The sequence below is a fragment of the Hyla sarda genome, chromosome 3, assembly GCF_029499605.1.
Source record: "Hyla sarda isolate aHylSar1 chromosome 3, aHylSar1.hap1, whole genome shotgun sequence".
Lineage (NCBI taxonomy): Eukaryota > Metazoa > Chordata > Amphibia > Anura > Hylidae > Hyla > Hyla sarda.
Genome location: NC_079191.1, coordinates 217,143,255 through 217,169,740, shown reverse-complemented (window position 1 = coordinate 217,169,740; position 26,486 = coordinate 217,143,255). Strand labels below are relative to the sequence as shown.

General features: G+C 42.7%; 1 protein-coding gene across 3 annotated transcripts in view; it reads left to right on the top strand.

The window, feature by feature from the left end:
* RNGTT (RNA guanylyltransferase and 5'-phosphatase) overlaps window positions 1–26,486 on the top strand; it is a 502,134-nt gene that overhangs the window by 48,501 nt on the left and 427,147 nt on the right. The window contains exons 1-4 of one of the 3 annotated variants that reach the window (XM_056566088.1): window positions 4,978–5,293; window positions 7,072–7,181; window positions 8,558–8,661; window positions 14,138–14,226. In XM_056566088.1, the coding sequence (XP_056422063.1) occupies window positions 5,230–5,293; window positions 7,072–7,181; window positions 8,558–8,661; window positions 14,138–14,226 (367 nt within the window). In that variant the 5' untranslated portion in view covers window positions 4,978–5,229. Of the gene's footprint in view, window positions 1–4,977; window positions 5,294–7,071; window positions 7,182–8,557; window positions 8,662–14,137; window positions 14,227–26,486 lie in introns of those variants that run through there. The other 2 variants (XM_056566086.1, XM_056566087.1) reach the window with 2 other exon arrangements.

Below are 26,486 nucleotides of genomic sequence, written 5' to 3'. Positions count from 1 at the left end.
CCGATCCCCGCTGCCTGCGCCTGACCTGCGGTATGTCCCCACCGCAGCTCTCATCTTCCCCTTCTCTGCCCGGAGTTCTAGGGGTGGGCAGAGCAGGGGAAATGAACTTTAACCCCCCCCCCCCCTTGGTCAACTGAGACACTGTGATTGGTCAACAGGGACCAATAACAGTGATCGCTGTACAGGACCATCCACAGATGGCCCTGGGGGGGCTTGCCGAAGTTGTCTCTCACTGGTAACAGTGGGACTTCTGCCTGTTAACCCGTGCTATGCCACGCATCACCGGGTTAACTTAATGACTTATATAAACGTCATGATGCGCGACATACCCGCATAACATGACGTTTATATAAGTCATTCTGCGGGAAGGGGTTAAGCTTTCAGAAGTCTTTCAGACTTTGCCAGTGAAGGAGTATGTGACTTTAGCTCTAATATTGGTTAACCCTCTGATATTTGATTCTGTACTTCTGTTGTCCTCTTGGCTTTCTGATCCGGCTTGCTGACTATGCATTCTGTTTGTTTGTCTCCCTGTCAGTATTGTGAATATTGCATGTTAAACCATTGTGTTCTGACTATATTGCTGTAGTTTGTTGTTTTGACCTGTGACAATCTTGCACTTATTCCAAAGTAGGGATCGTCTTCTAGTTGTGGAGTCAACAATTAGGGTGACTACTCAATAGACATAGTAGAGACAGGAGTTCTGGGTGAGAAGTAGAGAGCATAGAATATCTGCCCATACGTGACAGTACCTCTATAAAGTACTACTATGGCCATCATCGCTACCAGTGTCCCTACTACCTGTGCCCCTTCTACCCCCACTAGGGTTACCAGTGCTCCTACTACCACTAGGGATAATACTTCTACCACTGCCAACACAGCTAGGCATTTCATTCATTATGTCCTTCATTTCCACCTGATCCTCCTCTTATGACCAAATTGCCCTCCCCAATCCACCTTGTGGATTATAATCCAAACCACCCACTTTATAATCCACTTGATATCTGGGGAATCCACGGATTCCTAGGCCAGCAAGCTCCACTTTAGTGTAGGTTGCTGACAGGGACTACCTGTCTTCTGAGGAGAACTGCCTGCCTACCTGAGAGTAGCCAAAAACTCCTCCCAAATAACACTTGCCCTACAATAAATAAAATTTAGTTACCACCAGCCTCACAGATATAATTTATATGCTATAGACGACAACATACATATAGCATAGTAACTAACTAACCCACATAAAGCATAAGTCAGGTAATAATCATCGAATACATACAACTAGAGTCGTGAGCACTGGCAACATAAGGACAGGAGGATAAGATGGAGGAATCTGAATGGTAGAAATGATGTGGGCAAGTGACCCACTAGAAAACCCCATGTATGAAGTCACCTCCTAGCGACCTCCTTGGGTGCTGTGAACCCTAAACACATATATCAATCAAGCTTTATACCTTGCAGATAGAGTGGGAGGTGCGGAAGGTGCACATGCTATTACAATAAAATTGGAGAAGGACTCCAAGATGTCACCTATTAGTCACTGGATGTAACTGCACTGTATCTTTACTTCTGGCAATTTAATTGTAGGGAAGGAGGAATGCGCTGAACACTGGTTCAGAGTCACATTTCAGAAGTAACATGATCCAGCTGAGATGATCTGTTTCCGCCACAATGACAATGGTGGTCTATTACTAGCTGGAAGGCTTTTGTGGCTGCTTGTGCCACTGTCATCCACACTCATACTTACTGGCAGGTGATGTAGCATGGGTGCTTATTTTTAAATTCTGTTAACCCATCTTTCGACATGCAGTCTTTAACCTGATTTTATTTTCAGCCTGGCTGAAGGATGCAGTGTAATCACATGTTTGATGCTGAAAAATAAAATATTTGGTGGCACTATTAATTAACCCCTAGAGAATGCAGATAGTACCTGTTTCCCTGGCTGCAATTGGTGCTAAGGATCTGCGCTCACTTCATAGAACCAGGAGTCGGCGCTAATAGCAGATATCAGCGATCATGCTAATGCCTGCCATGAACCCTTCAGATGTTGTGATCAATACTGATCACGGCATGTAAAACATAAGGGGGGCTTTGAGAGAGACTCACCAGACTACCTGCAGCGCAATCCACTCATCAGCTCCACGGCTGCTTCGGCAATCTTCTTCAACGATTTGCCTCCTTACAGAACATTGAAGTAGATCACCGATATCACAGATCAGTGCTATGCCTATGCATAGCACTGAACAGTATTAGACTGGGCTCACACTACGTTTTGTCCCATACAGGAGCGCATACGGCAGGGGGGAGCTAAAACCTCGTACTCCTGTATGCCTTTGTATGCGCTCCTGTATGTCATTCATTTCAATGAGCCGGCCGGAGTGAAACGTTCGGTCCGGTCGGCTCATTTTTGCGCTGTATGCGCTTTTACAACCGGACCTCAAACCGTGGTTGACCACAGTTTTAGGTCCAGGGAAAAAGCGCATACAGCGCAAAAATCAGTCGACCGGACGTTTCACTCCGGCCGGCTCATTGAAATGAATGACATACAGGAGCGCATACAAAGGCATACAGGAGTACGAGGTTTTAGCTCCCCCCTGCCGTATGCGCTCCCGTATGGGACAAAACGTAGTGTGAGCCCAGCCTTAGCAATCAAAAGATTGCTGTAAATAGTCCTCTATGGGGACTTAAAAAATGTAAACTTTTTTTTTTTTTAAGTGAATAAGCCCCTACCCCAATACTATATTACCCCCCCCTTTTTCCCATAAAAAAAAGTCTAATAAATTAACATATTTGGTATGACCACGTGCGGAAATCCCAGAACTATGAAAATATAATGTGAATATAGTGAACGTCTTAAAGGGGTAGTCCAGTGGTGAGCAACTTATCCCCTATCCTAAGGATAGGGGATAAGTTTGAGATCGCGGGGGGTCCGACCGCTGGGGCCCCCTGCGATCTCTCTGTACGGGGCCCCGGCTCTCCGCCCAGATAGCGGGTGTCGACCCCCGCACGAGGCGGCGACCGACACGCCCCCTCAATACATCTCTATGGCAGAGCCGGAGATTGCCGAAGGCAGCGCTTCGGCTCTGCCATAGAGTTGTATTGAGGGGGCGTGTCAGCCGCCGCCTCGTGCGGAGGTCGACACGCCCCCTTCCCGCGGGCTGTCGGGGCTCCGTACAGGAGATCGCAGGGGGCCCCAGCGGTCGGACCCCCCCCGCGATCTGCAACTTATCCCCTATCCTTAGGATAGGGGATAAGTTGCTCACCACTGAGTCACCACTGGACTACTCCTTTAAAAGTAAAATAAAAATAAAAATTTTAATCCACAACTTCTGACTTTTGGTCACATCACAGGAAAAAATGTGATCAGTCTCCTTTTTACCTCCGTGCTGCCGATTTTCACTCCTCTAATAGTCTGCCTCGGGCAATACCTTAAAGGGGCGCCATATTTTGTGTTTTGCCATGGAATGTGTTGCATGACTCAGCACTTTCCAGTGCTGGACTAAGGCTGGCACTACACCGGGATTAAAAACAGACATAGCTACTTTTTTTTCCAGACACCACGGCACTCGTCTTCAGTTTGTGTGTGGTATGGCAACTAGGTTCCACTGAAGTGAATGGAGCCGAGCTGTAATACCACATCAGCCTGAGGACAGGGGGCTATGACCCCTTAAAGTAGGGCCTGTTGTGGTACATGTCAGGATAGCTTTCTGAAGGTACAAGGATGTATACCAAATTTAGCAGCATATTAATAAGAATGATGGTGTTGCTATGATACTACTAATATGTCGTAAGGCTGGGTTCATATCACGTTTTTGCAATACAATTCCCGTATACGTTTTCAATTTGAGAACCGTATTGAAAACCGTATGCTTTGACTCTCCATTGAAAACCGTATGCCAAAAGATGCATCAGGTTAAGTCCGCTTTGCATCCTGTACGGTTTTGTCAGTTTTTTACAGAACCCAAAACCGTAGCCTACCACGATTTTTGGTTTGGTTGAAAAACCGTATTGAAACATATACTTTATTTTAACAGAGGAGTCAATAAGAATCGTACAGAACCATATGTGCGTACGGTTCAATCCGGTTTTTGACTTTGCAGTTTTTTTCTTGGAATTTCAAACAAGTGAAACTTTAATGGAATGAAAAGTTAAAAACATGTTTTTTTTCTTAAAAAACAGATGGAACCGGACATCATTTTTGAAACCGTATACGTTTTAGGCAATACGGGAGCACCCGGTTTTAGCTCCCCACCAGCCGTATGCTGTCTCGTATTGCCTAAAACTTGATGTCAACCGAGCCTTAGTCAGGCTCGGTTCACATCGAGTTTCATGCAATACCGGACAGCATACGGCTGGGGGGAGCTAAAACCATGTGCTCGCGAATCCCTGCCGTATGCGGCCCGTATGCAATGTATTTCAATGAGCCGTGGTTCACTGGTTTTAGGTCCAGTGGGAAAACCGCATACGGGACAAAAGTGAGCCGACCGGAGTCAGCGCTTCACTCATGTCGGCTCATTGAAATACATTACATACGGGACTGCATATGGCAGGGATACGGGAGCACACGATTTTAGCTCCCCTCAGCTGTATGCGGTCCTGTATTGCATAAAACTGATGTGAACCCAGCCTCATGTTTTGAGGAATCCGTTTTTATTAAAAACCTGATACGGGAACTGTATTGCAAAAAGGTGGTGATGAGCCAGCCTATAGATGACACAGGAGGACATAACTACGTCACACAGATCTCCCCTCCACAGCTACTGGTTTGACATGTGCCCTTTGTGCATTACTTAGCAGTGACCATATGGTTAACTAGCGGCGAAGAACAAGACACCGATTAACCGTAACCGATCCCGCTCCAATAATAGGCGGCGGCGCATTTCTCCGGTATTAAAATATCACAGTCCCCTCATGCAGTTCTATCGTCACCCGCCAGATGTCACCCCACCCTCCACCTGGTTTCACCGGAAGTTCCCCATCCCGGAAGCACTGGGAAGCTTGGTGCCGCGGTGTATTGTGGGCCGAGTGCACCACTTTGAATGGTGTTTAGGAGACGCGGGATCCCGGTGGTGGGAGCCCTGTATCGTTACGTAAGGCGGTGACGTCACAGTGTGATCTCGCCGCTGTGTGAGTGGTGTGGGGGCAGTGTCACGTGACGGCAGAGCCTCCAGGAACAATAATATCAGTGTAGTCTGCTGCCATCTCCATCATTCTCCTCCTGCCCTGAGTTGTAGCAGCATGGCTCATAACAAGATACCGCCCAGGTGGCTTAACTGCCCTCGCAGGGGACAGCCAGTGGCAGGTAAACGGGGCTTTCTCTAGTCATAAGCAGATGTTCCCCATGCTACTACTACTGTGGGTGCCATGTTGTCTGCATTTGCCTGCTACAGTCCACTAAGAACATTGCATATACATAGCTGACAGCTAACACTTCTCTGGTATACTGGTGAATTTCACTGTGGTCACATAGGGTTAAAGCAGCTGTAGTACTGAGCCACTGTCAATGTCCCCCTCCCCGGAGCTGAATATGGCATGATCAGATGTGCCAGTGGTGCCTGGGCATAAGGAGAGGGGTCCCTGATTACTGATGCCATGCATCAAGTGTGCCAGCTTCTCTGGTCTACATGCCACATTGCACCTGTCTGTTTAAGAAAGTGGCTTACCGGAAAGGCTTTTCAGTTCTATGGATAGAAATCTTAACCCATTAAGGTCCAACCTATTTTGGACCAAGCATTGTCTTGGCCCCACTATGTGGTACATGGTATTTGTTGATAAGCCTTTTTTTTGAGTGGGCGGGAACAATTGTTATTGTTTTACGTGCCTGTCCCCCCTCCACAGTTTACAATGCTACATTTATTGTATGGATTGGTACTAATATTGCATTACCAAATAAGTATAGTTTATGTCATAGTGCATTTGCAGAAACATGTTTTTGTGGTATAAGTTGTAGACTTTTTCTTTATTATACCATTTTGCGATACATATAATTTGGTGAACATTTTGTATATATTTCTTTTAGGGGCAAAGGGGAAAAGCAAATTTTACTATTTTTTTTTTCTCAACTTTATTTGAGAATTCCCATGAGGTATTTTGTGTGTGTGTGTGTATATATATATATATATATATATATATATATATATATATATAATTTTTTTTTTTTTTTTAGAAATGTAAACTGTAAAATAAAATATTTGTGGGAGAGAAGTATGCTTATTTATTGGAATATGCATTTAATCACATTCATAATACTTTGGGATACTTAGTATTTCAAAGCTATCTCTTTATCTCTTATTCATGGCCTATAGGTTTATACCTATGGCAGAGCTGAGCACTTTTGTTAGGCCCACAGTTGCCATGGTAACCTCATCAGTACTCTGTAATTGTTTTGCAGGGAGTGGGTAAAAAGAGGAAGCCACCCACCTTCTGTCAAGCTCCTTAGATGTCAAGAGGGACCTAAGCATCTAAGAGGTTAAATGGCCTGGATCAGAAGTTTCTCTGATCCCTACCATTACAACATGAACTTGCCTGTGGCCCTGCCAGTGATCGCACAGGCACAACTCTTGTGCCCACAAAATTATCATGACTGGACTAAATGTCCTGGAGCCTTTATGTACATTAAATATATAGGGTGGGATGAACTTACCTAGATGTGCTGCCTGTTCTTCTCTTGAAACCTAGGAAATGCCAAGTCAGCAAATCACTGGCTATAGGAGTGGCCCGCCTCAGCCAACCATTGGCTAAGCGGGTGTTTTCTATGTGTCGAGAAAACCAGGGTATTGTTGGCAGTTGAGTATGTATTGTTTTATTTTTAAATATAAAATAACATTTCTAGACAATCCTTTAGGCCATGGATGCTGTTGGCAAGTATATAGTGAAAATGGTGAGGAATTAAAATTGAGAATAATGACAGTGATTTCCTATGGAAATGTTTCCTGCCTGTTGAGAGTAAAGCAGGCAGTGCCACTCAGCCCGAATCATTCAAACACACTATTGATACATTGGAATTGCCAAATTAGTGTTCCGATGCTTTCAGTTTTTCTTTAGGAATTCCCTAATGATACTTCTATTTTCTATTTACAGGAAAATTTTTACCATTGAAGACCATGCTTGGACCTAAATATGATGATCAGGTTCCTGAGGAGAATCGTTTTCACCCCAGCATGCTATCAAACTACCTGAAGAGTCTTAAGGTTTGAGAACTCCAATTCTATGTCAAAAGTTCAAGTCTGTCTTGAGAGACTAGAGGGGCTGTTGGAACACTGAGTAATCAGTTACGGCTGCTTATATAGCTGTCTATGGAGGGGAGGGAGGAGATAGAGGCAGACAGGGACTAGAGGTGGTGATAGTGAGTATTAGCTTTCACCTAAGTGGATCCATGCTGCTACTTCTAAGGGTGTGCTATAGAAATGTAGGGGAGCAGTGTGTATGGAAGATTCAATAGAGGCTAGGCTTCACTCGCTATCTCAGGGAGAATTAAAAGTTAGAGAATAAGATGAAAAATGTCATATACAAGCTGTAACTGCCAAAAATAGTTCTTATTCTTACACACACATGATGGGTACACTTTAAGGGTCTATTCACATGTACAGTATCCTGCACATATTTGAAGCTGCGTATTTCAATGTAAACTAAATTTCTCAACCAGGGCTGTGGAGTCGGTAGATAAATGTTTTGACTCCGACTCCGCAGTTTTTTGTACTCCTCTGTATTAATATGCAAATATATTTTATACATTCCTTGAAGGAAAGAAAGGCAACATACATGTCATTACCACAGGACTATTGGCTGGGAAGCCAACAGTCTACTGTATTGAACAGTTTGTGTGCTGATCTGCTGCTGAAGATAGGGCAGTGGGAGGATCCAGGAAGGGGCATTTATTATAAAACATGATTTCCCTAGTAGAATCCCATAGTCATGTTTAAAGTTTAACCTAACAAGTTTTTATAGCCTTAGCTTAGTGACAGCAGTTTTTCCAATGGTTTTCAGCTTCAGTCTTGAACTATTGACCCTCCATTCCCTTCACTTATACTCTAGTCCTGCAAAAAGCATTATCAGTAAGAGACTAGGTTACCCATGGGTTCCCTGTAACAGCAGAACACAACACTATGGAAAGTATAAGTATTGCCGCTCCTAATTGTGCATTGCGTGCCATATAGTGAAGCACATGAAAAGCATGCTTCTTCACGGCCACTTAATGTGTTCGTTTTGTCTTTATTCTTACAGTAGAGAAGTCATTAATTATAACTTTTTGTGAATTGGGACATTTAAACTTGCTTTAAAAAAATAAAAAAAATGTTATTCCAATCCAAATTTAGTAGGATTCGGAGTCTGAGTCAGTGCATTGTTTGCCGACTCCGACTCCAGGTACCCAAAATTTTGTCCGGCTCCGACTACTCGACTCCGACTCCACAGCCCTGGTCTCAACGCAGCTTCAAATCCTGCACATGAAATATGCGCAGGATACTGTACATATAATCAGACCCTCAATATACATTTATAGATTTTAAACTCGACCTATATTTAAACTCAACTCATTCTGTATTTTTTTTATTTATTTTTTTGGCAGGTAAAAATGGGTCTCTTAATTGATTTGACTAATACTACCAGATTCTATGATCGGAACGATATAGAAAAGGAAGGAATAAAGTACATAAAGCTTAATTGCAAAGGGTAAGTTATATGTTCATATTATTATTTGGTAGGTTGTTCTGAAAGGCCATATTCAGGATTGTCCAGAATTATGTAAGCATGCCAATTCATGTGTTATTTTTATTTTATTTGTTAAATAAGTCTGGGGCTGTCCTGTGAAGCAGGTAAATTAACACAATAGGACCCAAGTGAGGGGTGGATACAACACTGGTTGATTCATATATGCAACTCTCTCAAGAACAGAGTAAATTATCCACTTTTATCCCTCATTATAATTTAATAAAAACACATTTGTTTTATTAAGTGTATTAAATAGAGCCAAAACAAATAATTAATTAAAATCCCAGTACCTCCACCTCACTACGATCTGTTAGGTCATGGTCTCTGTAAAGGTGTACTACATATATATAAATTGTCCTGCAGTGTGCACTAAGGGATGAACAGGGTGTGATGCTGTATTTAAAGGGGTGATCCGGTGCTTAGACATCTTATCCCCTATCCAAAGGATAGGGGGGGGATAAGATGCCTGATCGTGGGAGTCCCGCCACTGGGGACCCCCGGGATTATGCGCGCGGCACCCCGTTTGTAATCAGTCCCCCGAGCGTGTTCACTCCGGGACTGATTACCGGCAACTAAAGGGCGGTCGGCGTGTGACGTCACAGCCCCGTGTAATGTCACGCTCCGCCCCTCAATGCAAGCCTACGGGAGGGGGCGTGACAGCTATCACCCCCGCGATCAGACATCTTATCCCCTATCCTTTGGATAGAGGATAAGATGTCTAGGGATGGAGTTCCCCTTTAACATATTGCATCACATAGGTGATATTTTCAGAGACTATGGGGCAAACATAACCTCTTCCAATGGTTACTACTATCTTTCCTCCTTCCCTTGTCCTCTCCCCTGTTATCCTTCCACCAGTTTCTTCATTCCCAGCTGTACGATCTAGTGTAAATGATTGAGGAGCCCCCAGCAGAGGGAATCCTCACATATAGATGTTGACAAGGTTTTTTTTTACCACAGTTATTATAATAACCAGTCCTCGCTAGAGATGGTGAAGGAGGAGGGACAAGGCTGCTCCCTCACCTCAGGGCTGCTACCTCAGCAGCTCCCCTCTACTCTTTTAACTCTGCTGCAGCAAGTGGTTGAAGTGATTATAAGCTCATGATCATGTGACCATTCTAAACTGTGCTGGTTATGCAGGGCTGTCATGATCAGTGTTGTCTCTGCTTTAGAGTCCCTTTTGTGTGCCAATGTATGTCACAGGATAGTAGAGCAAGCTTCAATAGACAAACGTCAAGATTATAGTGGCACTGACCGGACCAAGCCACAATACTGGAACGGTGGAAGGAAAGATTTATTAACCAAAATGCAACGCGTTTTGCTGCACATGTGCAGCAAAACGCATTGCATTTTGGTTAATAAATTTTCCTTCTACCGTTCCCGTGTTGTTGCTTGGTCTGGTCAGCACCACTATAATCTAGCCATTGGTCTATTGAAGCTTGTTCTACTATCTTGTTGCTTGGAGGCTGCAGACGGGACCGTTACTGATTCAGCATTACGCGCACATCATTGTTGTGTATGACGTTACACAATTATCGTGTGATCTTTTTTTTTTACCCCTCCTCCAGTGTGTTACACTATGGAGCGTTGTTCTTTCTTTCTCAATGTATGTAACAGGCAGGTACCCTGCGCCTCACAATTTCAGAAACACTATGTAAAGAGAACTTGGCAGCAAATGTTCAGCATCAATATCTGTTGACTATAATTGCCACTATATAGACACCTAAATAGCCGTTCAGTGAATTTCCTTTGATCTTTAGTGCCACAGCAATTTGTTGTGGCATAGATTCCACTGTGGCTCTGATTTATCAAACTCTGTGAGAAAAAAACTGGAGAGATTTTGCCCACAGCAACCAATCATAGCTCAGCTTTCCTGAACTCTTGTAAAGTGAAAGCTGAGCTGTGATTGGTTGTTAAATTGGTTGATAAATTAGTGCAATTGCAGAGCCCAGAGGGTGAACAAGCAGAGCCCCGCTTGTCCACTCTCACTTCCTGTATTTGGACTCCTCATAGAGACACACAGGCAATAGCTGCAGGGACAAAACTATACATATTTTTTTAACCAATGTATATTACAAATATACATATAATGTTATTATCTATGTTATATAAAAGTTTTTGTTGATGACAGGTACACTTTAAATTCCACTTAAAGCTTGGTGCATTGTCCTGCTGAGTGTCCTTTTGACATAGGGTTAAAGTCCCCAATTCCCCTTAGTCTCGTTATTCCAGTCTCCGCCATGCTACACATCTGGGTGCTGTGGACAATGTGTCGCATTGCTTCTCAGCCAATCTCTGGCCGCAGCAATGTCCTGCCACAGATAGTGATTGGCTGAGCAGCAATGTGACACATCTTCCACAGCATTGGGATGTGTAGTGCAGCAGACACTGGGCACTTGGATAACTAGGCTGCTTGGGAGTGAGGTAAGTGCAGGTATTTTTATTTTATTAGACAGTAGGAGCACATTTCTTTTTAACACCTTTAAGCCACCTCCAAAAGCCTGTACTGAAGCAGAAAATACTCTTTGTCTGGACCTTCCATTGACATATGGAAATTCTGATTGGAATTTGCTTAAAATTACTTGTGTGCTATTGCTTTTGCATGGAGATGTTGAGAGAATTCAGTAAGCAAATTCTGCTGTGTGAACATGGCCTTTAAAGAATTTCCTGCAATTTAGGCTGTCCTGACCAAGCTGTTAGGAGTGTTGGGAGCAGTGGTTATGTAAGGGCACAAGTGACACCTTTATTACACATCCTGTCTCTGCCATTAACAGCTAGCCACCTATGCAGTAGTGTTGTGAATGAGAAACCTAGACTACTTAAAGGGTTACTTCGCTCCCCAGCGTCCGGAACATTGAATTCCTGAACGCTGTGTGCGGGCTTCCGTGTTCACGCCCGCCCTCTCGTGACATCACGCCCTGTCATGTGACGTCACGTCCCGCCCTCTTAATGCAAGTCTATGGGAGGGGGCGTGACTGTCGTTGAGGGGGGCAGGCCGTGACGTCACGAGCTGGCGGGTGTGAACACGGAAGCCCGCACACAGCGTTCAGGAACTCAGTGTTCCGGATGCTGGGGAGCGGAGTAACCCTTTAAGATTGGAACCATATTGTACTAGTTGAGTCCAGGTTCATTTGAGATCGAACAAATGTCAGGTTCGAGTGTGAAGGCCTTGTGGTGACGGCTTCAATCTTGCCTTTGCTGTGGAACAACATGCTGCCCCAACTGCTGGTGTGAAGTTTTGGGGGACCATTGTGTAACAGCTGGTTACCCTTGAAATGATATAAGGGACTGTGGCCACATATGTTGCCTCTCATTGCAGGGCCTTCACACATCACAAGGGTTTCCCAGGATTGTCTCCACCAGACTGCAACACTTCCTTGCCCAGTTGCCAGATTTATCACCAAACAAGCATTTATGGTGAGCCAACTTTGATCACCTACAATTGGGCAGTTTTCCCTGTAAACGTATTCTTTTGCTGTAAAATTGTAATCACTAACATATATCATCATTACATTCGCACAAATAGTTTAATTTGCTTCCCATAACCCCTTTTTAGTGCATTGTTGTCTTGTTGATGTGTGTACTTGGCTGTGCGCCTCCCGTTTATCAGAATAATTTTACATCCTTCTTGATCCATTTTCTCCAAGTGGCTTTGGTCACTCAACTTTTAATTCTAATGTGGATTTTACACTGAAACTAATCCTTATGAATGAATGAGGTCTGGGTCTTTCATAGTGAGAGATGTCCTTTTATAGCCTCTCTCTTCTTAATAGTTGGGAGTCCTGAACCGGAGCCCTAAATCTTTTAAGCATCTTGTAATGTTGTATTTCTTTAGCAAATAATCTCACCAAAAAGACACAGGCTGTGTGCACCCACTATATTTTTTAGACCAATTTTGAGTCTTAAGTTAAAAAAAAAAAAAAAAGTCTCATTCAACAGGCAAGATGAGTCTCAAACCTTTTTATGGCATTTGGTATTCCCCAAAAATTGAGTTTTTAAAATAAAAATGACCAGAAGAATTCTGTTGCTTTGGATGTAATGGTTATAATTATGACCTTTTAAATGGGCAGATACAGATACAAAAACTTTTGATATGTTATAAAGCATGCATAACCAATAGGTTTTGCAATTGCTTTCATTAGAAACTTTTCAGTATTTCATACTGAAAAAGCCAGTCAAACAACTGCCCCTCTGCCTGGACACATACTAGTCCTGCTGTGTCCATGCATCATCACCTATGTCATGGACATTCTTCCTTGATTGACAGCTGTGAGTGCAGGGATCACAGCTGGAGGAAAAATCCTCCCACTGTCAGCTTGTGTCCCGCTACTGTCAGTGAGGACAAGCTGGGAGTTGTAGTTTTGCTAATGCTAGGGGAGATATGAGCAGACAGCATACTGAGGGAGGGGACGGAGACCTGCACAGTGAGGCCACGCCCCCTTCCTTTGAGAAGAATTCAGACTAGTGAGCTAAATTAAAAGTGTAATAAAAAGAAATAATTAAAGGTGCTAGACACATAAAAATTAGATGTACATGGTCAGGATTAGATACGGAGTGATATTTTTTTGTTGGATCTGACAGGTACGCTTTAAGGTAATCTGTTATCGGTGTCACCTGCACTCACCTGTCGGTACAGGTACGGTAGTGCTGGTCACACTGATGACAATGATGATTACCTGGTCCTATTCTGTGCTGTTGTTCTCTGGCTATCCTTTTCGGTATTTTCCGTACTGTTGTTCTCCCGTTATCCTCTTCAGTATCTTCCACTCTGGGCCCAACTTGGAGCATGGACGGAGCTTAGTGACATCACTGCTGCTGTTTGCTAGCAGCAGGACCCAGCAGAGAACAGCAGCGGTGATGTCCAGAGCGGAAGGTACGGGAGAACCACAGTACAGCACGGGATCCGGTAAGTATCGTTGTAATCAATGTCACACTACCTGTCACACTATAGTAAGCGCACAGTTGTCCCAATTGTATCATAAAAAAATCCTCCTCGCTTCTAGATCACATTTTCTGGTCCTGACAGTAGAAGATAAAAAAGGTAAAATAGTTGATTAAGATGTGTTAAATGCTGAAATAAAGTTTGCACTAGCATGTCTGCATTCTGGATTTAAAATGGCGAGTTAAAGGGGTTTTAATCCTTCCAATAATTAACAGCTACTGAAGTTGAGTTGTTCTTTTCCGTCTGGCAACATTTCTCTCTGCTGACATCTCTGCTTGTCTTGGGATTTGCAGAGTATAAGAGGTTTGCTATGGGGATTTGCTTCTACTCTGGACAGTTCCCGAGACAGGTGTCATCAGAGAGCACTTAGACAGAAAAGAACAACTCGACAAGTAGTTTACAAATCTGTTTAACTTTCTGGAGCCATTTTTTTTCCCTGGATAACCCCTTTAAGATCTGACCAATAATAATGCTTTCATACTTTGTGTTTTGTAGACATGGGGAATGTCCAACACCAGAAAACACTGAAACTTTTATTCGACTCTGTGAGAGATTTACGGACAGAAGCCCAGAGGAGCTTATTGGTATGTTTCTAAATCCCTATTTAACAAAAAAAAATAATGATTTCAATAAAATTTGCATAGGTTTATTTAAAAGAAAATGGCCATCCAGTTCACACACACTAAACCCAATACACTGGGTTATAGTGTGGATGAACAGACCGATGCAGGAGGCTGGCCCACCTGGTGAATTTGAATATTCATGGGTGCTGGTCACCTGGTGGGTCCGCCTCCTGTGTGCAATTCACCGAAGAAAGAAACGGACCTTCAGAGGGACACCCCTCTGAGCTACAGAAACGTATCTTAGTTAGATACCCTGCATCGGTCTCCTGTTCACCCACACTATAAACCAGTGTATTGGTTTTAGTGTCGGTGAACAGGATGACCGTTTTCCTTTAACACCTTAACGTTTATGTAGCCCCCAACTTTTACTTTTCTTAAGGGGTAAAAGGGGAAAAAAAGCCCCCCAAAATTTGTAGTGCAATTTGTCCAAAGTATGGAAATACCCCATATGTGGCCCTAAACTGTTTCCTTGAAAAACGACAGGGCTCCGAAGTGAGGACTAAATTAGGGATTGCATAGGGGTGGACATAGGGGTATTCTACGGCAGTGATTCCCAAACGGTGCCTCCAGCTGTTGCTAAACTCCCAGCATGCCTGGACAGTCAGTGGCTGTCCAGAAATGCTGGGAGTTGTTGTTTTGCAATAGCTGAAGGCTCTGTTTTGGAAACACTGCCGTACAATATGTTTTTTTCATTTTTATTGGGGGGACAGTGTAAGGGGGTGTATAAGTAGTGCTTTACCCTTTATTTTGTATTAGTGTAGTGTAGTGTAGTGTTTTTAGGGTACATTCGCACTGGTGTACTACGGTGAGTTTCCCGCTAGGAGTTTGCGCTGCGGCGAAAAATTTGCTGCAGCCCAAACTTGAAGCAGGAAACTTACTGTAAACCTGCCTGTGTGAATGTACCCTGTACATTCACATGGGGGGGGGAAACCTCCAGCTTTTTCAAAACTACAACTCCCAGCATGTAATGACAGACCATGCATGCTGGGAGTTGTACTTTTGCAACAGCTGGAGGCACACTGGTTGGAAAACCTTTAGTTAGGTTCTGTTACCTAACTCAGTATTTTCTAACCAGTCTGCCTTCAGCTGTTGCAAAACTACAACTCCCAGCATGTACTGATCGCCAAAGGGCATGCAGGGAGATGTAGTTATGCAACAGCTGGAGGTACGCAACTACAACTCCCATTATGCCGAGACCACTGTTTAAGCATGCTTGGATTTGCAGTTTTGCAACATCTGGAGGGCTACAGTTTATAGACCACTGCACAGTGATCTCCGACTGTGGCCCTCCAGATGTTGCAAAACTACAAATCCCAGCATGCCCAGACAGCAAACAGCTGTTTGGGTATGCTAGGAGTTGTAATTTTGCAAGATTTGGAGGGATACAGTTTAGAAACCACTGAATAGTGGTCTCAAACTGTAGCCCTCCAGCTGTTGTAAAACTACATATTCCAGCATGCCCAGACTGCTGCCTGGGCAGGCTGGGAGTTGTAGTTTTGCAACATTTGGAGGGATACATGTTAGAGACCACTGTATAGTGATCTCAGACTGTAGCCCTCCCAGATGTTGCTAGGCAACTTACCGACTTCCGTAGGATCCAGGGAGCAGTCCTCTTCTTCCGCACGACATCGACACCCGCCGATCACCGTCGCCTGCTGCCCCTGCATGGGTAAGTGGATCTTTGGCGCCCGGTCCCCTTCAGTTCCCCGTTCTGCCCCGCCTATTGTGGGTGGGCAGGACGGGGAAAACAAAAGTTAACCCCCCCGATCTGCTATTGGTCGTCGCTTCTGACGACCAATAGCAGGGATAGGAGGGGTGGCCCTGCCACCTCACTCCTATCCCTTCAGGGGGATTGTAGGTGTCTTAGAGAACCGCGATCCCCCTTACATTCCGGGTCACCATAGGTCCTGTATGACTCGGAATCGGCGCAAATCGCAAGTGTTAATTCACGTGCGATTTGCGCCGATCACCGACATGGGGGGGGCGGGGGTCTGATGACCCCCCCTGGGCATTTGCGCGGGGTGCCTGCTGATAGATATCAGCAGTCACCCCGGTCCGGTCCCTGCCCGGCGCACGGCAGGGGCCGAAATTCCCACGGACGTATACATACGCCCTTCGTCCCCAATTGGTTAAACTTATTAATTTTCGTGCATGTAGTTATGATTTTTTTAAGTAAGACAAAATCAAACCTATATAAGTAGGATATCATTTTAACCATATGGACCTACAGAATAATGATAAGGTGTCATTTTTACAAAAAAATGTACTGCGTAGAAACGGAAGCCCCCAAAATTTACAAAATGGCGTTTTCTCTACAATTTTGTCGCATAATGATTTTTTTTTCCCGTTTCACCATAGATTTTTGGGTAAAATGACTGATGTCATTACAAAGTAGAATTGGTGGCGCAAAAAAAAAAGCCATCATATGGAGGGAAAAAAACGAAAGTGCAAAAACTGAGAAACGCTTGGCCCTTAAATAATGAATAAAACACTTTGATTCTTAATCAGTCCTAAAGCCTACAGTCATTAAACCTGTGCAGTTGCCCATAGCAACCAATTAGATTGCTGTTTTCATTTTTCTAAAGGTCTTTGAAAAATGAAAACTGGAATGTGATTGGTTGCTATGTATTGTGACCAATGTTTAATTGTAGTAAATCTGGATTGTGCGCTGGCCATTTCCCCTTTTATGCTAAGTAATACCTATAAAACAGCAAAAAGTTGTACATTTTGAGCAAGCCAGGGCTCCACCATTCATGTCTCTGGCCATCACGCCTCCTCCGATAGACTTGCATTGAGGGGGAGGGGCGTGATGTCACAAAGGGGGTGGAGCCATGACATCACGATACTCCGTCCCCTGCATTGATCCTTGCTCTGTGCAGCTGAGAAATGGGGGTGTGGCAGGAGAGATTGCAGGGGTCCCCAGCGATCAGGCATCTTCAAGTGGTAAATACATAATGTAGCATGTTACCTCATAAAGCTACTAGATCCACAAAAGTCAATAGGCTTGTTCTGGAAAGAACATAAATATTGGGCCTTGACAGCTATGAACCTGACTGTGCTGAAGAATGTTTTGTCGCTCAGCTGTTTAGGTTCAACAGTCTTTCTAGTCGTGCTCATTGCACAATTAAGAAACTCCTTTACCCTCAATTTAGTTTTAACATCCCAGTGTGGGTACTTATATATTATCGTGTGATTGTTTGATATAGAACGGTCGTTTTACTCTAGCATTTCATTTCATGCAGTCTGATCCAGGACATAAATGATAGCTCCTGCGGAACATGGTTTTCCTTTACTTTAGTTTATGTCGGATATTTCCAGACAAACAATCAGAATGAAAGCAAGCAGAGATCTTTAAATTATCTGAAGTAGAAACAGTGTGTTAGAAAATTTCAGAAGTTTACACATTTATTATGTCTTGATTGACTGAAAAATGCTTTAAAGCAAATCTGTCATTTCAATGTGGGACTTCAAACTACCAGCATGTCTTTATACTGCTGTGGTTAAGTGTCTTATTCTGCCTCTTCCTGTGTTCTTAAGTCTATTAACATTTATTTTTCCACAATTGAGTCCAGGGTGGCTCTGGGTGCATGCACATTGTGCAAATAAAGCGGAGAACTGCCCTCCATTTCATTGGCATGAAGCACATGTGCCCAAGTCACTGGAGATGAGTCTTTTGATAAAGTAAATCTGTAAACAGGGTTAAATGAATGTAAGCAGGTTTGAGACCCTAAATTCCAGCGGTATAAAGACATGCTAGTGGATTAGGACCCAAACTATAGTGATTTTAATACTTCCAGGATTGCAGACACTCTTTAACGACTTACGACGTACATTTTTGTAATGGAGCCTTAAAGGAGGTATAGCAATTTCAGTAGCTGGGGCTGGATCGGCCCCAGCTACTGAAATTGCCATACCTATTTTATGGCTCCATTACAAAAATGTATGTTTAGGCAGCCAGGAATCTTGCCTCTATCCTTCCATGGCTTCTTCTATTGATAAAACCTGTTTGGAGCAGGCTCTACTAGTAGAGCGCAGATCACACAGATCAATGCTGATGAATAGAACTACAATTATGCATATAAAAAAAGATGTAAACCTAATATATAAAAAATAAAATATTTGGTATCAGCGCGTGCAGAATTGTCAAACTATTACTATATGCCAGAATTGCAGGTTTTTTTTCCACATCACAGAAAAATTCATATAAAGCGATTTAAATAGTACTGATAAAAACTACAGATCACGGCACAAAAAAGAACCCTCATACAGTAGGTGTAATACCAGCAGGCACTCGTATAATCTTCATGAAGGAGATTTATCAAGCTCCATAGTAGATTTTTTTTTGCGAAGAAAGTCTCACATGTGACTTTTCTATACATGCTGCGACTTTTTGATTTTTGCTTATTCCAAACACATTTCTGAAATCTGCTCACGTAGTCATTTTTATTTTTTTACTTTGCAGTTGTCATGTATTTATCAAATGCAATAGTCGCTATTTATGAAGAAAAAAAGTTGCATCTCCATTTAAAAGTCACATATGTATTCCAGGTCCAACCTGGCTTACAGAAAGTGCATACGTCTGCAGAAAAGGACATTATCACCCACTTTAACAACTGTTCTTGTTCTGCATCATGAAACAAAGCTACTACATTAATGTTAATATTAATTATAGAAAATAATAATTATATAACTAATAACTATGAATTTTAAGGTTGAAAATGCACACTGCACACCTTGTTAATTTTAGGACGTACATGCTGGCATATCCACAACATTTTTAATTTAATGTTGTGTGAAAATAGAATAAAGCACAAAATAATTGTGTAAGAATTTTTACAGACTATGTAAATAACCCATATGTGGCACTAACAATTTTCCTTAAAAAAAAAAAAAAAAAAAAAAAAACATCCATACTAATATAGCTTCGTGCACATTTTGGGGTGGGTAACGTACCAAGCCTTTTTTTTTCTTGTGGCTTTACTATTGTTAATGTGCCTGTTGGTGCTGCGCAGTCTTCCTTCCTGATGTAAACTTCGGCCTCAGCGCAGCTACGCAAGACTCCGCCCACCAACGTCACAAAATGCGGGCTCAAAATTAAACAAAAAAGCCTCCAGAGTACGGATATTGATGGTGCGGCATAGTATGTTTTTAATATTTTTTTATTTCTGAGGAGGGTGGATGGGAAGGTTACAGGATAGTTGTAGTGCAGCTATTTAGTGCCAGGCAGGCCAGTCAGGGTGTCACCCAATACGGTACACCCCCCTCCCCGTCACTCTCTAGCAACGCTACTGATAATAAAGGGTAGATAAAGAACTTTGGCTATTAACATAATGGAAAACTTTTCTGCTTTAAAAAATGCTTTTGTAAGTGGGTTTCCCGGGTTTTGCTTACGTGTGATTTACTTATCAAGGTCGTGTGACTATTTAATAAATAGATCGCATATAAGCAAAAGTAGATAAAAAATTTTTTTATCATACAAAAGCCATACGTTTGAAAAGAATGATAAATCTCCTTCCATATGTTCATTGTGACCAAATGAAATCAGGAAATGCATGCAGGCTTGTCATAAAATCCAATGGTAGGAAAAACATCAAGATGGTTGAAGAGTTTGGGATCAGCTGATCCTTTACCAAAACCTGCTTTTGTTAAAGGTTGAGGGGGGCATGCCTTCATGGACAACGTGATATGAGGTGGAGAGCCTCTAAGGGAGCGAGGTGTTGGTTGACTTACTTAGTGTGCCGCCTCCTGCAGTGCTTTCCTATGAGTCCGGTCATCTACAAGCCAACCCCCCTATGGAAAAGTCTTTCATTTTAAAAATTTTTTTTTTTTTATTTGGACACAATGCTAATAATCTCATTAGTATTACTAAATACTGGAGGAAATAGTACAGCTTGCTGCACTATATTGTCTAGAAAAATGTCAGAAACCTGATCAGCCAAGTTAGTCATTGGGGTCCATTGATGTGTAAGAGCAGAACAATGGAAAGAACACTCCTGTTTCAAATTCAGCCTTAGGACAGTATTAGACAGTCCGAGCCAACCCTGGAAAGATGCATCATTTACCTTTGAGGTAAATTGCCGCTGACAGCACATCCCTTACTACATGGGGAGATGTGCAGGTGATGGCTGAGGATTTTTTAGTGGGTTAAAACAATCCGATTGATCAATTAGTGAATGAACTGATAATTGCCATATGTAAGAGGGCCTTTAGTCTGTTTTATTGGACCACAGCATTTTATTATTAAATGTCTCTGACCTGGGGCTCTGCTTGAGACTTTGACTAATGTATTATAGGTATCCATCCTTTCCATCCTTGCTGACTCCCATTAAGACAGTGGCTGTGATCTGGTTGGTGGTCTCTGGGCACTTCCCTCAGCTGGCCATTTCTCCCGAGCACCCCTGTGGGGTAATCCTCATTTTAAACACCTACGGGAGTTGGAGGCGGCTGGATTCTGGAGCTCTCATGGAGTTAAATTTGCTATACATTTGTTTGGGGAGGACTGTGTCTTTCTTACATTTGCGGAAATGCAGAGCTTAATGTCCCTCGGAATGCCCACTTTCGGTATCTCTAATTGAGAAATGCAGTTTCTGCCCAGTTTGGCTCCCTGGAAGTTACTCCTTCGTTTATTGATCTTGAGTTGCTCCTGGGGGCCACTGACCTGTCTAAGCCTTTTACCCAGAAATACAATTTGGCTTATTGCAATTAGGGATCGACCGATATCGATTTTTTTAGGGCCGATACCGATAATCTGTGACCTTTCAGGCCAATAGCCGATAACTTATACTGATATTCCGGTATAAGTTATCAGCTATCCCCCCCCCCTCCTCCTCCTCCTCCTTCAACTCCATCATCTCTTGGGAAGACGGGTTTATATAATATAACTACACTGTGGGAATAAGAACACAACTGCTATACTGTGACATTGGTCTATCACAGATGCAGCTGTATTTATTGCTGCACTGTTTGTTTGGAGTTATATGGCGGTATTTGTTTGGTGCTGAATGTCGGTATTTAGTGCTGTGCAATAGTGTGTGTTTTGTCAGTGCGAATCCAGCCTCAACACGGGTTGGCTGGTGAAGCTTGAGTAGAATAATTTTAAGAAACATAAAATGCATAAATCTGGGAAACACAGTGAAATCAATTTTATGTGTAATGTTCTAGATTAGCCACTAGATGGGTATGTCTGTGCATTTTATGTGTAATGTTCTAGATTAGCCACTAGATGGGTATGTCTGTCCATTTTATGTGTAATGTTCTAGATTAGCCACTAGATGGGTATGTCTGTCCATTTTATGTGTAATGTTCTAGATTAGCCACTAGATGGGTATGTCTGTCCATTTTATGTGTAATGTTCTAGATTAGCCACTAGATGGGTATGTCTGTCCATTTTATGTGTAATGTTCTAGATTAGCCACTAGATGGGTATGTCTGTCCATTTTATGTGTAATGTTCTAGATTAGCCACTAGATGGGTATGTCTGTCCATTTTATGTGTAATGTTCTAGATTAGCCACTAGATGGGTATGTCTGTGCATTTTATGTGTAATGTTCTAGATTAGCCACTAGATGGGTATGTCTGTGCATTTTATGTGTAATGTTCTAGATTAGCCACTAGATGGGTATGTCTGTCCATTTTATGTGTAATGTTCTAGATTAGCCACTAGATGGGTATGTCTGTCCATTTTATGTGTAATGTTCTAGATTAGCCACTAGATGGGTATGTCTGTGCATTTTATGTGTAATGTTCTAGATTAGCCACTAGATGGGTATGTCTGTCCATTTTATGTGTAATGTTCTAGATTAGCCACTAGATGGGTATGTCTGTCCATTTTATGTGTAATGTTCTAGATTAGCCACTAGATGGGTATGTCTGTGCATTTTATGTGTAATGTTCTAGATTAGCCACTAGATGGGTATGTCTGTGCATTTTATGTGTAATGTTCTAGATTAGCCACTAGATGGGTATGTCTGTCCATTTTATGTGTAATGTTCTAGATTAGCCACTAGATGGGTATGTCTGTCCATTTTATGTGTAATGTTCTAGATTAGCCACTAGATGGGTATGTCTGTCCATTTTAGCTATAAAGCATAATTATAGAAATATGTTTGTTGAAGCCATAACCGTTAACAGGTTATTGCTTATAAATTGTCTTTAATCCAGAAATGTAGTTTTACTAGTTAAGCCTTTTTAAGGCTGTTATAGAAAGAAATGAACTTCTTTATAATTTCATTTTGTCAGACATACTTGGAGATTTATATACCAAAGACACACTAGACTACTTCTCTGACAAGCAATTCAAATATCTTTTTTATGACCTTTTACTCTGGCATGCCCTTGTGACTCATGAGTTTCCTACCCCTAGGGTCCCAGTTTCCTACTATCAATTTATGGGAATATTTAGACCTCAAAGTCCCAGAGGTTCAGTCTCTGGTATCTGTAATCACTGATTTTCAATATAACCACCAATAACCATATAAAAATAGTAGGTGGATAGGGGACATGGATCCCAGTAGTACTCACTAATGACTCCTTTTGGTGATTTACTAGTATCCCGTCTTAAAAGGAATCTGTCTGCTGCAATTCGGGTTCCAAACCAGTGTCACTGGTAGATAGCTGTTAAACTTGGAGACACATGGCGCCATCATATATTTGTCATTGCTTCCTTAGCATATAAAAACTATTTTTCTCATGTTCTCATTCCGCTGAAGTTCTATGGGCTGGAATGCCTCCTCCCCATCTCATCCCTGCCCATGCTTGATTATAGATTAGGGATGAGTTAATGAGAGGAGGGGATCAGACCAGACCCATGTCTTCTGTGTGTTTGTGTTTCAGGGATGCATTGTGTGTTGAAAGAGAAAGTTTGTGGGGTAGGCTAGAGGCTGAGTTCAGCTATACAGTGGGGCAAAAAAAGGATTTAGTCAGCCACCAATTGTGCAAGTTCTCCAACTTTAAAAAAGATGAGAGGCCTGAAATTTCCTCATAGGTATACCTCAACTATGGGAGACATAATGAGAAAAACAAATCCGAAGGATAGGGGATAAGTTATAGATCGCGGGGGATCCGAGCACTGGGGCCCCCCGGGATCTCTTGGACGGGGCCGCAGCAGTATGCTGAAAGGATAGGGGATAAATTATTTTGGCCTGGAATACTCCTTTAAAGGGGTTGTGCGCTGCCCTGCAGTTTGGAGCTCCGCTCACAGCGTCCGAAAGTTCATTACTCCGAACGCTGTGTGCGGGCTTCCGTGTTTGCGGCAGCCGGGCGTGACGTCTCGCCCGGCCCCTTCGAGACGTCGCGCCCGGCCCCTTCCAGACGTCTCGCCAGTCCCCCTCGTGATGTCACGCCCGCCCCCTCTACCAAAGTCTATGGGAAGGAGGCGCAACAGCGGTCGCGCCCAGCGGCTGCGAACACGGAAGCTCGCACACAGCGTTCAGAGTAATGAACTTCCGGACGCTGTGAGCGGAGCTCCGAACTGCAGGGCAGCGCACAACCCCTTTAAGTGGGAGAACTTGCACAGTTGGTGGCTGACCAAATACCAGCACACATGAGCTTCCATCTCCAGCATCTCTTTTCTGCAACTATTGTAAGTCTTGCCTGTCGCATGGAGCATGACCGCTGGGGACGATGGTTGCAGAGAAAAGCTGCAAGAAAGAAAAGATTGCGCATGCCACCCCCCCTCCTCCTCCTCCTCCTCCTCCTCCTCACTACACAGACTGATGCTGACCACATTTGCATATATATGTAGTGATATGTATATGTACATTTTTAGACATAAGCTGACCAACTAATCGATCTGAAAGGGTCACCATTTCACTGTGGTATTATATCTCCAACAACCCAGAAGTAAGCAGAGCTGTAATGCTGGTGTCTTGAGTCCTGCTTCCTTCCCCACCTACTGCTTTTGTAGCTGTTTTGCTGACCTGCTTACTCACCTGTTTAAGTGGGATTAAAGGGGTATTCCGGCCAAAGTCATCTTATCCCCTATCCAAAGGAAAAAAAAAAGAAATGAGTAGTATTGCAGTATAATGTAATAGTTTAGGGGGCCGTGATCACACGTTTTTACAGTTTCTTGATTTGCTCTTTCCTTCCCAAGATGAGGGTTTATAGTCTCATGGACTTGACTTAAATATTAATAATGGGAGTGAATGGAGAAGGGTGGCATTAGGCATACACAACCCACACTCCCTGACTGTATACTCCCACCCATCACTCCCATTAATAAAATTGAGTTCACGCCCATCTGAATAATTCCCTGAAATCTCCGAAAGACTGTAAAATAAACCCTTGTATCTCAGAATAGGCAGATTTTAAACATGCTTATTTTATTTAAAAAGTACCAAAACTCCCCTTATTTGCAAAATTGCTGTTTTCTTTTCAATTTCCCACTACAGTCAACCCATTGCAATTATTATTAACCCTTGTCTAAACTATACCCTTAAATGACTTCCAATAAAAGATATAAAATACACAAAACATGCTTCCAATGTATGAAATAGCTGCCATTAATGATACCCTGTTAGTGGATCACAGGATATAATAACAATATTTAGAAGGAATGTGCTCAATTGGTAAATGAGCAAATGCAATACATCTGTATTTTACTCACACAAAGATTCTTCCTAGTGCCTGGAAGTAATATTGTTAGACATCTGCATGTGGTATAGTCACTTGTAATAGAAACACTTCAGAATTATCATTCATATTGAATCTGTACAGACCATCCATAAATCAAAATTCACATCCAAAAGCGCATATATATATGTGTGTGTGTGTGTGTGTGTATTTTATTTATTTATATCAATCATACCAATGAGTCATTACTACTCAATCCTGAATCTCCAAACTACTAAACAGACGAATACTGTACAATACACCAAATCCAGTGTCATAGTGAAACAGTGCTGTACATATATCTACACTTTATCCAGTTATCAAGGGGCAAAATACATTTGCACATTTACAGATTGAATACATTCCTTCTAAATATTATCATTATATTCTGTGATCTACTAATAGAGTATCATTATTAAGTCATTTTATACATTGGGGATATATGTTTTGCTTATGTCTTTTACTGGTAGTTATTAAGTTATATTTTAGAAGGGAATAGATAATTGCAGTGAGTTGATTTTTGGCTCCTTGACCTTCTATAATAATTGATGTATTTTATGCTGTGAAAAACTATTATTTATTTTTAGCTTGCGCCATACATTTTATGGCAAAATGAAAGGTGTCATAACAAAGTAAAATTGGCCATACAAAAAAAAAAAAAAGCCACCCTTATGTGACCCTGTAGATGAAAAATAAGTGGAAATATGCAGCCATAACAAATTATCCCTTATCCACAGGATCCAAACGCTAGGACCCACTGTGATCTCCTGCACCGGGCCCGGCTCTGCTGCGGCTCTCCTGTGCCCCCTCCTCCATGTAGTTCTATGGGAGAGGTGCGGATACAGCGTTCGTGCCTCCCCGCGTCTCCCATAGAGCTGTATGGGAAGGGGGCATAACTGGGGATAGGGGATAAGTTATGGGTGAAGTTATTCCTTTTTAAAAGGAGGAAAAAATGAAAATTGGCTTTGTCCTCAAAGCCAAAATGGTCTGTGTCCTTAAGGGGATAGTGTGCACAACCATATTCTTTCCTCTACATTACCCATCTTGGCAATGCTCTGCCTGCTCCCTGTGGCTTGAGCCTTGTGGATTTTAGTGTCGATTTGCAAAGGTGTGCTATATCTGGTCCTGCTTTTGTATTGACTCTTGTTAGCTTTCTGGTTTCCATCTCTCTTGTACCACACTTTCTTATGTTGCAGGCTCAGATTGCTGCCTGCCTTGACCTTGCTGCCTGCCATTGTCTCTGCCTGATCCTTTTGTACTGTGCTGACCCTCCAGTGCTCAACCCGGACTACTGATCATGCATACTTACTTGACCCCCTGGTGTCCGACCTCGTACCTAGAATCTGTTAGATTAGCCTCTGCCTACACCGAGACTATGCTTGGGAAGTGACCTTGTACACTCTAGCAACAGTAGTCCTGCTTCTGCCTCCTGGAGTGGAATACAGAGTGAAAACCTAAATGGAACTCAGAATGTGCTCCTGGGCATAACCAAAAGTCAGAGTGGTTGGGTACCAAAGCTGCTCCACAGCGATTGCCCATGGTACCAAAAAGACAGGACAGCATTGAGAACTGTCATAACTGTGGGGCATTTAAAACAGATCTCTTACATGGGG